At 43.0% G+C, this 14,882-nt stretch overlaps 1 protein-coding gene across 1 annotated transcript in view; it reads right to left on the bottom strand.

The window, feature by feature from the left end:
- Positions 1-10,932: 10,932 nt before the first annotated feature.
- The window catches only part of LOC126434484 (tenascin-like), a 172,203-nt gene continuing 168,253 nt past the window's right edge, over positions 10,933-14,882 (bottom strand). Inside the window, exon 9 of the mRNA XM_050090456.1 lies at positions 10,933-11,003. Coding sequence (XP_049946413.1) covers positions 10,933-11,003 — 71 coding nt within the window. The remainder of the gene's footprint in view (positions 11,004-14,882) is intronic.

Below are 14,882 nucleotides of genomic sequence, written 5' to 3'. Positions count from 1 at the left end.
CAATCATCTGACAAAAAGTTCTAAAGTGCAGAGTAGTGTAATAAAAGAAAAGACGACCTTGCAACACATACTAACACTGAGTGAAACTCACGACTGCATGGCTACACGACTACAGAACAATCACTGGAACAGACACATCCGTTAAATATTAGGTTGTTGTCGTACGTTGTGGTTTAAAGTGGAACGACAGCATAAAGCTAATCTCACATAAGGCAGGTTCCCGACTGAGATGTATTGGGAGAACCTTGAGGAATTGCAATCCACCCATATAGGAGGCAACTTACAAAACTTTCGTATGCTCCAAAGCAGAGCGAAGGCGTCGCAGAGATGCTCAAGTAACTCCAGTGGTAGACGCCACAGTCAGTGACGGATTTACTTATTTACCCCTCATAGGCCATTCAAATTTTGCCACCCCTATCGACCTCTACAAATCGATACCCAATTTCACAATTATATTAATTACAACTTTTTGTCAATGAAATTTTAGCTTCATTATTTGTGCGCTATAGTCCCAATTACACCACCTTATTAGTATGCCTGTGAACTAGGGGATCGGTTTGTCAGTTCCTAGATCATTTTTACAACACAATGATTTAGTTAAAATTGCACAAAAATAGTTTCTGGGTATATTTCTGAGCTAATAAACGCTCAGTCATTTACTACGAATAAGGTGGGGTAAGCTATGCTTAATACTACTTACCCAATAATGTGCATTCGGTAATCGTAGTTAAATAATTTTTATTACTTACAGTTTAAACACAGCATATTCAATTACCTCGTAACAATCCGGCTGATGATGACACCCCAGGTTCGATTCCCGGCTGGATCGGAGATTTTCTCAGGGACTGGGTGTTGGGTTGTCCTAATCATCATCATTTCATACCCATCGCAAGTTGCGACGGGAGGCTCTAGTCACACGACATTTACATTTTTACCCGTTTTAAGGAAAAAAAGCTTCTCTCGCCCGAACAATTAGCCGCTGGCGTACTCAGAGCCGTGCGAACTGCAATATCCAAGTTTGGATAAACATTTTGCAAATTCTATTTTCGCTGGAACGAAGAGAGTCTTCTCAAAGATCCAGAATCTGGTTTTAACGAAAATCTTCCAGAAGAAGGGTGGAATTGAAAATGTGAGAATTCTAGAACTAAGTCGGTCTCTAAATCATTAGGATACTTTTTTTGCAAGAAAAGGGCTTTTTCCGCAGCGGTTGATGATGACACTTCACTCATTTTGGTCGGAAATGAAAACGTTTCAATGAACCTGTTGTAGACCTCCTGTCATTTTCCATTTTAATTCTGAACCGAGTCTGTCAATGAGGACGAGAAATGTGTTAAGCCAGAAAGTATCACTCACAGCCATTCTCATTTTTTCATCGGGTGTTTCATTATAGATTTCTTTCCTTTTCGGTTGTGTTTTTCCCATGTCTTTCGTATACTGCTTCGACACGCTTAATTCCATCGCTTTTTCCATCGAAATACTTAAAATTTTTTCGTTATTTCTACGAAAAACTTGCAAAGAGATTCGTAAAGATCGACAACAGTGATCAAATCTACGGTGAAAATCTGAATTTGAACATTCCCTTTGTTTATTCTTCCCAAAAAAACATTCCACACAATTACCATTACCGCCGTTTCCAGTTTTTCTAAACTCAAAAGTACTCTCTTCGTTTCGTTTCGAGGTAGGGGCTTTTCGGTAAATCATCCTTGATTGATTCCAAAGCTGTAAGGACTTCGTGCCAAGAACTTCTCACACTTCTACATGTGTCCTCTCTAGCTCAACCAACGTGTCAAATTTACTCTCTTTAGCGTTCTCACTTTGTTGACTTCAGTTATTTCCGAAAGTTTAAAAAATAGACGCAGATTTCTTGAACCAATAAGAAGAAGCGACAAACTTCTGTGTAAGATTCAGTACCCGTAGTTTGCCAGTGAATTTAAGAAGTGGGCAGAGCAAGGAACGAAAAAAAAAGTGCTTGGCTTTTGAATTCTAGCCTGTAAGCCATCGTACACATCAGACACGTTTCGCGGCATTATCATATGATTGCCCACGACAGTATTCAGTATTTATGTCCAGTGTTTCGAGTTCCGAAATAACGGCAAGAGACATTTCTTCAGCTTTATGTCCCACTGAGGGCAAACTCTTGAGAAATCTTTCACACGTTTCACCTGTTTCCGAAACGTATCAAATGACGACATTAAGTTCGTATACATGTGTTATATCTGGTGTTGAACAGGTGATTAAGGAAAAATGTTTCCCCCTTCTTGTCTCGTCTCCAACCTGTTTTAAGTCTTTATGATCCATCATGAGAATATACTCTTCGCAGACGGTCTTACTGATACGTCGCGGATGATTTATTGTAACACATTGTGAATACGTACCTACTATAAGTTTGCACCGGTGATGTTCCCATATTAAATTATTTATACAATCCACGAAACGCTTTTAAAAATTACAGCACACAACCAGAAAAATGTGCCAGAGAAATATTCATATGTATTATTTGGCCACGATAACTTGATTGCGCTTGTCCTGGCACAAGCAGAGAAAATCGGCACTTGTTGAAAGATATTCGATTGTCTCCGAGCGTTGCCAACGTTATGCTACCATTAGACCGGAAGTGGTATTGCACACATCGTTATGGGTAATGGTCCTAGCACCATTGCAAGCAGTAGACGCTGGCTTCCCCTTATCATTCCTCTCCCCTTGACACCTTTAATGTGGGGGCAAGGCCGTTTCGAGCAACCACCTCGCGAATCGTCAAGTTATCGTCGCAAATAGTATTAGAAATTACAGAACGCAATCAACCGAGACGGCTCATCTTTTGTTTTTTGACGGGACGGGACTTCGCCGTTTGTATCGTCGCTCTACCTCTCTCTCGAACTCAATGCCAGCACGCGGTGTATGCCTACAACACCACAACCCCCCCCCCTTTCTCCCCCCACCCCTTCGTCGCCCACAGCGGCCGCGCCGCGCTAGTGCAGTCAGTTCAGCCAGACTCACTTAGCGAACCGTATTCACTCGTTCCCGCGACGCAATCGCACGCGACTAGGCAGATTGAAGGAAATTTATTTAAGAGGTGTAACATATTACATGCTGAATTGTTTGTGTGGACCTAATAACATTTAGGTATATAGATATGTCTCTTTTTAAATTCCGGAAGACGTGAAAATAAAAAAAATTTGAGACCAAACTGCTGGTAAATCCACCACTGGCTACAAGAGGTATGTTCTGCTTCACGCAGTGATTTTCTTCTCAAATTCCGAGAGAGTTCGTTCCTGGAAGAATGAGCCTACATACCGCCTCCTTTAATTAACATATAAAACCTACAAAAATCTTAAACTCTTCACAAAAATTTGACTAACGAAGTATCGATAATAACATAGGGGTAATGTTATGAATCCTTAAAACCACATAAATGAAGGTGTATTAATTAGTTACTGTAAAAGGATACGAAAGAATATACATATAATTGGAAATGACTGTAATATTCCTAGTGAACGTGTTTTTCAAAATTCAATTCTCGAACATTTAATCAGACAAGCCGAGGATTCACAAAGGGTTTTCCTTTCCTACTTTTTTGGATGAAAATGTCGCAGAGAGAATATCATTCAGTGGGTTGGTTGGTTGGTTGTTTGGGGAAGGAGACCAGACAGCGTGGTCATCGGTTTCATCGGATTAGGGAAGGCTGGAGAAGGAAGTCGGCCGTGCCCTTTCAGGAGAACCATCCCGGCATTTGCCTGGAGTGATTTAGGGAAATCACGGAAAACCTAAATCAGGATGGCCGGACGCGGGATTGAACCGTCGTCCTCCCGAATGCGAGTCCAGTGTCTAACCACTGCGCCACCTCGCTCGGTCATTCAGTGGGGACGTGGATGTTGTGTTCATGTCTGAAGAAGTGAATATGCAAAACCGTCTAAAAGTGCGTCGAATCAGACAGAATGTGATACGACTTTTGAGCAGACATAGGCAAGTCGTCTCTGAAAATTATGGGTCACGGAATGCAAGATTTTTCGGTGATAATAGTGATAGAAGTATTTGAGCCAGAGCTGTAGTGTGAACAATGTCTTCTGCAGGCATCCTGGTGAGCCCTGTTAATCTACTCGTACATGGTCAGAGATGTAAAGAACTGGTTTGAATTTATTTGACGTCACAGTTTTCGACGGCACAGCAGCTTTCTAGCCCTCATTTACCTTAAGATATTTCTTGTTCCTGATTTCTTTGTCGTTGAATAGTCAATGTTATGTGTCTAACATGCGATTTCAAATACAACATTTTTTGACGCTCGTAGAATTTTGTGAAGTGTTCACTGGATAATGAAGCTATTATTTTACATGTAGCAATGGTTGTGGTTGCTCTTTGGTTATGAATGGTAAATTTGCTTCAAACAGTTTACAGTTTCTTAATTCTTACTTTTAATAATTATTCAGTCTCGGAGTTTTAAAAACATGGTGGTCACTGGGCTGTGTAAGAACTATGTAGTTTGCCTCCATCTTGATTTCAAGTAATTTCAGTTCAACAAACGACATTTGGCTTCATACTCTTAGAGTAAATTTCAGAAGAATGAACTAAAATGTTGCACTTTTCAAGGTAGCGATCGCTTTTCGTAGTTTAATATTTGTCTCTGAGGATTTGTCACCCAACAAGTTAATAGCAGTTTTCAACTAGCCTTTTTACAGAACCACTGTCGATTTGGTGGACATAACCAACTTAACCCCCCCATTAACCACAACGGAGGGGTATCTGTTGAGAGGCCACACAAACGTGTGGTTCCTGAAGAGGGGCAGCAGCCTTTTCAGTAGTAAAATATTCCGGAGGTAAAATAGTCCCCCATTCGGATCTCCGAGCGGGGACTACTAAAGAGGATGTCGTTATCAGGAGAAAGAAAACTGGCGTTCTACGGATCGGAGTGTGGAATGTCAGATCCCTTAATTGGGCAGGTAGGTTAGAAAATTTAAAAAGGGAAATGGATAGGTTAAAGTTAGATATAGTGGGAATTAGTGAAGTTCAGTGGCAGGAGGAACAAGACTTCTGGTCAGGTGACTACAGGGTTATAAACACAAAATCAAATAGGGGTAAAGCAGGAGTGGGTTTAATAATGAATAGGAAAATAGGTACGCGGGTAAGCTACTACAAACAGCATAGTGAACGCATTATTGTGGCCAAGATAGATACGAAGCCCACACCTACTACAGTAGTACAAGTTTATATGCCAACTAGCTCTGCAGATGACGAAGAAATTGAAGAAATGTATGATGAAATAAAATAAATTATTCAGATAGTGAAGGGAGACGAAAATTTAATAGTCATGGGTGACTGGAATTCGAGTGTAGGAAAAGGGAGAGAAGGAAACGTAGTAGGTGAATATGGATTGGGGCTAAGAAATGAAAGAGGAAGCCGCCTGGTAGAATTTTGCACAGAGCACAACATAATCATAGCTAACACTTGGTTTAAGAATCATGAAAGAAGGTTGTATACATGGAAGAACCCTGGAGATATTAAAAGGTATCAGATAGATTATATAATGGTAAGACAGAGATTTAGGAACCAGATTTTAAATTGTAAGACATTTCCAGGGGCAGATGTCGACTCTGACCACAATCTATTGGTTATGACCTGTAGATTGAAACTGAAGAAACTGCAAAAAGGTGGGAATTTAAGGAGATGGGACCTGGATAGACTGAAAGAACCAGAAGTTGTACAGAGTTTCAGGCAGAGCATAAGGGAACAATTGACAGGAATGGGGGAAAGAAATACAGTAGAAGAAGAATGGGTAGCTCTGAGGGATGAAGTAGTGAAGGCAGCAGACGATCAAGTAGGTAAAAAGACGAGGGCTAGTAGAAATCCTTGGGTAACAGAAGAGATATTGAATTTAATTGATGAAAGGAGAAAATACAAAAACGCAGTAAATGAAGCAGGCAAAAAGGAATACAAACGTCTCAAAAATGAGATCGACAGGAAGTGCAAAATGGCTAAGCAGGGATGGCTAGCGGACAAATGTAAGGATGTAGAGGCTTGTCTCACTAGGGGTAAGATAGATACTGCCTACAAGAAAATTAAAGAGACCTTTGGAGATAAGAGAACGACTTGTATGAATATCAAGAGCTCAGATGGAAACCCAGTTCTAAGCAAATAAGGGAAAACAGAAAGGTGGAAGGAGTATATAGAGGGTCTATACAAGGGCGATGTACTTGAGGACAATATTATGGAAATGGAAGAGGATGTAGATGAAGATGAAATGGGAGATACGATACTGCGTGAAGAGTTTGACAGAGCGCTGAAAGACCTGAGTCGAAACAAGACCCCTGGAGTAGACAACATTCCATTGGAACTACAGACGGCCTTGGGAGAGCCAGTCCTAACAAAACTCTACCATCTGGTGAGCAAGATCTATGAGACAGGCGAAATACCCTCAGACTTCGAGAAGAATATAATAATTCCAATCCCAAAGAAAGCAGGTGTTGACAGATGTGAAAATTACCGAACTATCAGTTTAATAAGTCACAGCTGCAAAATACTAACACGAATTCTTTACAGACGAATGGAAAAACTAGTAGAAGCCAACCTCGGGGAAGGTCAGTTTGGATTCCGGAGAAACACTGGAACACGTGAGGCAATACTGACCTTACGACTTATCTTAGAAGAAAGATTAAGGAAAGGCAAACCTACGTTTCTAGCATTTGTAGACTTAGAGAAAACTATTGACAATGTTGACTGGAATACTCTCTTTCACATTCTAAAGGTGGCAGGGGTAAAATACAGGGAGCGAAAGGCTATTTACAATTTGTACAGAAACCAGATGGCAGTTATTAGAGTCGAGGGACATGAAAGGGAAGCAGTGCCTGGGAAGGGAGTAAGACAGGGTTGTAGCCTCTCCCCGATGTTGTTCAATCTGTATATTGAGCAAGCAGTAAAGGAAACAAAAGAAAAATTCGGAGTAGGTATTAAAATTCATGGAGAAGAAATAAAAACTTTGAGGTTCGCCGATGACATTGTAATTCTGTCAGAGACAGCAAAGGACTTGGAAGAGCAGTTGAATGGAATGGACAGTGTCTTGAAAGGAGGATATAAGATGAACATCAACAAAAGCAAAACAAGGATAATGGAATGTAGTCTAATTAAGTCGGGTGATGCTGAGGGAATTAGATTAGGAAATGAGGCACTTAAAGTAGTAAAGGAGTTTTGCTATTTGGGGAGCAAAATAACTGATGATGGTCAAAGTAGAGAGGATATAAAATGTAGACTGGCAATGGCAAGGAAAGCGTTTCTGAAGAAGAGAAATTTGTTAACATCGAGTATAGATTTAAGAGCCAGGAAGTCATTTCTGAAAGTAATTGTATGGAGTGTAGCCATGTATGGAAGTGAAACATGGACGATAAATAGTTTGGACAAGAAGAGAATAGAAGCTTTCGAAATGTGGTGCTACAGAAGAATGCTGAAGATTAGATGGGTAGATCACATAACTAACGAGGAAGTATCGAATAGGATTGGGGAGAAGAGAAGTGTGTGGCACAACTTGACCAGAAGAAGGGATCGGTTGGTAGGACATGTTCTGAGGCATCAAGGGATCACCAATTTAGTATTGGAGGGCAGCGTGGAGGGTAAAAATCGTAGAGGGAGACCAAGAGATGAATACACTAAGGAGATTCAGAAGGATGAAGGTTGCAGTAGGTACTGAGAGATGAAGAAGCTTGCACAGGATAGAGTAGCATGGAGAGCTGCATCAAACCAGTTTCAGGACTGAAGACTACAACAACAACAACAACCAACTTAACTGAAGGTAGGAAAATTGAGGACATTATACTCATCCCCTGTACATCTCGTGAAAAGACCATGCACGCTAATTCGATTCGAGCTCACATGAAGACTAACCATGATGTCGCTTGCAGAATATACACAGCAAGAAATAAATTAATACATGCTTTTAGAGGTTTCCAATTCACTCGAGATTTATTGTTGCAATAGTGCATATTGAGTGCATGAAATTATTGCATTGACACATCAGTGGCACAAGCGGTGTAATGTGGTGTGGTGTCCTGACCTCTATTTCTTACATGTTCTGTCCTCACAATCGTATTCTGCACATCAAGACGCTTCATTCGAACCCAAACTCGTTAAGGTAGAGTCAATTTTGCATGAATTCATGTAAGCGATATGAAAATCTAATAAGTAAATCGCAAGGCGCACCGAGGTTGAAAAAGTGGAGGCTGGGGTACACAACATGACGGGCACAGGAATTTTCGTTCTAAAGAGGCAGCCAGCCCGATGGGAGGCCTGTCTCTGTTGCTGAATGTTTTTCAAGCAGTTCTTGTTGGTGCATTATGAGCATCTGTCTGACTTCTGTAGTAGTGTGAGGTAGAAATAGTTTCTTGCAGGAGCCAAAGGGTACTTGTTGTATCACTCCATTGTGCAACTTGACAAAATAAAACCCACACACTGGTTGAAAATGGTTCAAATGGCTCTGAGCACTATGGGACTCAACTTCTCAGGTCATTAGTCCCCTAGAACTTAGAACTAGTTAAATCTAACTAACCTAAGGACATCACACACATCCATGCCCGAGGCAGGATTCGAACCTGCGACCGCAGCAGCCGCGCGGTTCCGGACTGAGCGCCTAGAACCGCTAGACCACCGCGGCCGGCAAACCCACACACTCACAGCGGTTCTGAGGTACCAGGTGTTGACCCGTGCTGAAACACCCACATTAGTACGTGGCGTAGCCTACATGGGTGGTGCTGACTCTGGCATCCAGTTGCTCCTTCATATGGCGAACACTGCATGTAATGCCACACCTGCTGTACATGTTCACACACTTCTATAATAGTTGTTTGCTGACGGGTCGCTCGAGTCACTTCTTATTCATATCCGAAGCGTGCTCGGGTGGAGGCACATCAGGAGATCGTGCTGGCCAGGGAAGTTGCTGCACGTCTTGCAGAGCACGTTGAGTTTCACGGGCAGTGTGTGGGTGAGCATTATCCTGTTAGAACAACACACCACCTTCCTGTTGCAAGAACGGCAAAAGAACGTGTCTAACAACATTCTGCACATACCGAGAGCTGGTTAGTGGCCTCTCCAGAAACACCAAAGGTGAAGGAGATTTGTTGTTTACTGCAACCCAGGTCATAAGGACTGGGATGAGACCAGTGTGTGTCGGACGAACGTACTCTACGAGACAGCGGCCACCAGGTCTACGTCATACACGCAAATGACCACCACTTGCATGCAGGCAGAATCTGCTTTCGCTACTGAAGACCAAAGCACGCCCTTCCGTCTTCCAAGTGATCATCCGACTGCACAGTCGAGCCGTACACGTTGATGCTGTGGCGCGAATGGAAGACAGGCTAGAGGTGTGGACGTCCGTAGTCCAACTGCTAACAAGCGGTTCGCAACAGTTCGCGATCACACGACTGAGCTCACAGGCTCTATTATCTTTGCTGTGGTAGCTGTATGATCAGCCATTGTTGCCCTTGCAATGCGACGATCCCGGAGAGCGTCTGTACTGCGTGGACGTCCAAAACATAGTCTAAGGGTGTGAGAATGTTCACGTGACCTCTGATACAAGCACCGCCGCACAACTGACGCAGCACAAATGGTTCAAATGGCTGAGCACTATGGGACTTAACATCTGAGGTCATCAGTCCCATAGACTTAGAACTACTTAAACCTAACTAACACAAGCCCATCACACACATCCATGCCCGAGGCAGGACTTGTACCTGCGACCGTAGCAGCAGCGCTGTTCCAGGACGAAGCGACTAGAACCGCTCGGCCCCAATGTCCAGCTGACGCAGCACATCCAATTTGCATGACAGTTCTGCGAAGGGTCGCTCCTGCCACTCGGCAGGCCACCGTTTGACCCCCTTTCAGATTCGCTCAGTTGGCTGTAGGAAGCACGAGTGCGTCTCTGTGACACGGTTACCTGCTTGCTTCGCACGTCTGCCCCACACTGAGCCCCCAAACAAGCATCGTCTCTAGCAGAAATGCCCGTGTGCTGATGGTCCAGTTTTTGTCGGTTGGGTATTGCCTGCTATTCAGAATGATATTGCTTAGTTATTGCTTTTCGTGACTGAATGTGTCTGTGAAGTGCCAGGAATTACCACACTGACCCTTCTGGCTGCAAACATTCCCTATTAAAGGGTAGACACAATGGTGCTCTGATAACTATGCCACTACGGTGTGTGTTGGCGAACGATGTTGAAACCAATATCATCGCAGCTACTATCCCCCAGGTGGCATATGCCGTCGTCGGATCAAAATCGACGTCGTCTTATAAGTGTACTAATCTTTTTTCTGGCAGTGTAGCTGTAGATTTAGAGGTTGTATTTCACCTGTGTCCGCAGCTCGTCGTCTCGCGGCAGCGTTCTCGCTTCCACGCGCACGGGGTCGCGGGTTCGATTCCCGGCGGGGTCAGGGATTTTCCCGGCCTCGGAATGACTGGGTGTTGTTATGTCGTCTTCATCATCATCATTCATCGCCATTACGGTCGGAGGAAGGCACCTTCGCTGGGACCTTGCCTAGTCGGCTGTGCGGGTCTCCTGCATCGTTCCCAACGCTTCTCGGAATATGGGACCTCATCATCATCATTTCACCTGTAGCGCAAGTAGGAGCTTTCTGAGGTAGCAGAAACGTACTGTCGCAAACACGCCACTCAGAATGCAGAATCTGAAAGGCAGCTGCGGATTCGCGTCCTACTGAACGTCATTACACCATACACACCCATTAAAAGAAAAGAAAATCGATATTCTTGTATGTACCGTATTTATTTCATAGAAATTACAAAAGGAAACTATTTAATTAACGTACAACAGTCACATATATGAATTAAACGTATGGAAGAGAAGATACTTAAACTAGGTGAACATGTAATGTACAGGTAGAACTATGTTGCATCGCCGACTGCTGCGTTCCGCGACTAGGCGGCCGTGCGTGACGTCACGGCTACGCCATCCAGCGCATCAGCAGGAAGAGCAGCGCGCTGCCCACAGCCAGCCACGGACGATCCACACCACCTGCAGGCACACGACGTCTTCTCATCCACACCTCATCGTGTTTAGCTTGCGAATGCGAGTCAAATTTACGTGAGTGTCATGTTTTACAAGATACGAATCCTATAACCTCTGACTTGCCGTCTGTTATGAGAACCTAAACCGAAAAATACATGACCAAGATGGCCTAGTTAACCATTCCTAAGAAAGCCAATTTCTTTTCACATCCAAAGGAGCTTATAATTATACTTTCGCTACCTGAGCCCGCGTAGACGGAAAACTATTTACTGTATGGGTAATCGATTTTGTAGAAATTATGTTCAAACTGTGCGCTGCACGATTTGCGTTGTTAGTAGCGTCGGCGTCATGACTTGCCGTTAGGCTGGTACTCGTACGGTGACGCAGGGTTGAAACACAAGCTTCAGTGTGCACAGCAAATGCAGAGAGTCAACATCGGTCTGGATAAATTCGGCAGGGCTTTACTCATGAAGTTGTTTCATCAACACGACAGCAGTAATGCAAGTATCGACGCATTAGAGAAATGCAGTGAGGTTTCCAGAATGAGATTTTCACTCTGCAGCGGAGTGTGCGCTGATATGAAACTTCCTGGCAGATTAAAACTGTGTGCCGGACCGAGACTCGAACTCGGGACCTTTGCCTTTCGCAGGCAAGTGCTCTACCAACTGAGCTACCCAAGCACGACTCACGCCCCGTCCTCACAGCTTTACTTCCGCCAGTACCATGTTTCCTACCTTCCAAACTTTACAGGAGCTCTCCTGGTACGCAGGAGAGCTTCTGTAAAGTTAGGAAGGTAGGAAATGAGGTACTGGCGGAAGTAAAGCTGTGAGGACGGGGCGTGAGTCGTGTTTGGGTAGCTCAGTTGGTAGAGCACTTGCCTGCGAAAGGCAAAGGTCCCGAGTTCGAGTCTCGGTCCGGCACACAGTTTTAACTTGCCAGGAAGTTTCACAGTGAGGTTCTCTTTCTGCACCGGGTTTGAAGAGCATGATTCGTAGGTTTGAATTATTTGGCTATTTGGGAATTTCTCCTGGGAGAGGCCGAAGGCTAAATGAGTCACAGTTTTTTAAAGAAGTTTCTGTTGCCATGGTAGAGAGTGCCGGACGCAATGTGCGACCACCAAGCAGTGCACAAGCTGTGTGACAACAGCTGACCGTTCTATGGTCCACCGTTGTTTCGGTCAGCAGTAGAGCAGTCTCTAGTGCGATTCGAGGCTGTTGTGGATGCAGATGGTTGTCACATTGAGCATCTTCTGTAACGTGGAACGTAAACACTGAGCTCAATTAACAAATGTTCCTTTTTCATGTGGAAATTAAAATGTGTTTCTTTCAATGGATTATTCGTTGCTTTCGATAACGATTCATTGTACTACGATCCCTCTTTCTTCATGGGGGCGTCTCAAGTAGCGAAAGCTTAATTATAACCACCCCGTACTTTAATATATGTCTTATTCATTGTTGGACTACAGTTTCCTCGAACATGATACTCTTGTAGTGGTAAATGTTATTTTCCATGTAGACGACCACGAAATACCAGTGGCAGGGAGTGCTGATACGTAAGCTAAGATCATAATTGGTCAAGAAAAATTTTGCTTTATCACGCCTAAGCCATATGTGGTCTTTTGTTGACCTACGAAAGTTAAATGATAACCTATCTGAACACTGTGTGTCTGTCGTGTAACTGATAGGATATATATCAACAGAACACTTGAGAAAAGTTCGACAAACAGCAAAAATATGTTGCTTATCTGAACCACTATATCGTTTTTGTAAGGAATACATTTTTTTGAAGTCATGATCAACGTGTTAAAATTCCATAAAGGTTTTAAGGATAGCTAACACATACCGAAAAAGTTTGTGCTTTCAAGTTATTATATATTAATGCCTGGAGAAAAGTATCGGTAATATTCGCTTCCATTCACTAAGTGCCAAAATATCGTGAACAAACGAATTTGTATAGGCTAATGCAGTCCGGGGTCATATGTATGAAGGACAAAATGAGACAAGATATCATACGGGCATTAAATAACGTGCAAAACTGACAATTTTAGCATATTATAGAAGAGAAAAGACAGCCTGTAAAAATTATAAGTGTAGGAAAGATCAAGATGCAGACAGACGCAACAACGAACTGCCTGTATCCATGACACGACGTGTGGAATATGTTGAGTTTGTGACACTTTTTGTCTGGAAGGCAGGTTGAGATTACCAGTGACAAATGATTTACTACTTGTTCCGTTATACTCACGTTGTCAAATAGGTGCTGTGAGTGCAGTGAGGCAAAAGTGGTATCGAGGCAAAAGAAACTGTGTGAATCAGAAACTCATCGAAAATGAGGCACTAAATCTTGCTGGTGCAGACGATAAACAGGAAGCTTTCGAACACAATCGCTGGAATTAGAGTAAAAAGAGGGACGAGGAGGACACAACGAAGACCAGCTAATTACAGAGATGCTCTGTGAAGGTCATGAAGGGACCACTTGGGTGGAATTTTTGTGTTTAATAATCGTATCTATTCTTATTTTGGAATGAGAAATGACTGACTTTGATATTATAATCGCAGGACTCATTCAAGTGAACAACTTCTTCAATCATAAATACAACAACAAGATAATCCCACGTTGTTAGAAGCAACATTAGTGTACCACATTAGGAACTGAGTACAAATTATTACATTTTGTAGTAAGGATCCTGTCGTAATCAAATTTCGCTTGTAATGTCATTCACAGTTTAAACCAGACAGGGGCAACCTTTGGTATCCAGCGCACTTGATACATGTACTTGAGCTCGCGGGCCGCCTCGTAACATGAAAGCAGCGCTCTTAGGCCATAAAGTCAAAACTATAAGATCTGTGAGGTTAACATTTGTGGGTGACACACCGATATGAATGGGACCCCTTTCCCGAAACGCTGCGCCAGCAAATTATCCCTCAATGCATTCGTCTGGACGCTTACGCTGGCCGGATTGAAACTTAACGTGGGTCGCCTACGACCCAAGGGCCGCCGGTTGCCCGCCCGTGGTTTAAACAACGGCTTTTCCTACTACATCGACAGAAAAATTCCTTGCAACGCCGCTCTCTGATTGGATGAGTAGTGACACATCTGTAAATTCTACAGTTTTCTCTGAGTGAGTGACAGAATATAAACATCCAGCATGTCCAGCTGGGTTGACGATTCTACACAGCCGGACAATATTACGATGAATAACTTTGTCGTCTTTGTAGCGAAATGTGTCAGATGTGCTGGTTACCTGATCTCCATCCTGACTATGGGGCGAATACTTTGACTCTTGGCTGAGGCTGTGTCCTTCTGCCCTTTTTTTCAGATGCTCCAAGAAGTATACGTGCAGAGTAAGTTGCGCAGCACAGAAGCCCTACCACCATAGTTGAGTAGGTTGGCGACAAGTAGCAAAGATGGTGTACCTTTAAGACTGATCGTAAGTGCTTCTGGTTCACTGATGTACAAATTGTCGAAACATTTGACCTCCTCACCGTCACATACATAACGGACTCGGGACTTTTCATTGACAAGCTGAAGAAACAAAAAACGCTTTGTTCTTATTTCTTAAAAAAACCTATCTTCTAATTTTTCATCACAGCTGCAAATTTTTATGATATAACTAGGATCTAAGACATCTGATCACCTTAAGATGTAAAAACTAAGTAAAAATTATATATGTTCTTTCTATTATTTTACGACAAGTAGAAAAGTATTGTACATAACCGTTAAATTTACCTGTGTAGTGGCATATTACCTGTCATCTGTTGTATGCAGCTGTGGTCTACAGCTTAGAGAGGTAACTGGTTGTGGAAGGGGCGAAGGGAAAAAGATGTTAAGAAGGTGAAGGGAGAAAAAAAGTCGCGTGAAGGAGATTGGAAGAGAAGGCAAGGA

The sequence above is a fragment of the Schistocerca serialis genome, chromosome 1 (assembly GCF_023864345.2).
Source record: "Schistocerca serialis cubense isolate TAMUIC-IGC-003099 chromosome 1, iqSchSeri2.2, whole genome shotgun sequence".
NCBI classification, from domain to species: Eukaryota; Metazoa; Arthropoda; class Insecta; order Orthoptera; family Acrididae; genus Schistocerca; species Schistocerca serialis.
Note: the sequence above shows the minus strand (reverse complement) of the source record. Positions and strands in the feature narration are given on the sequence as shown.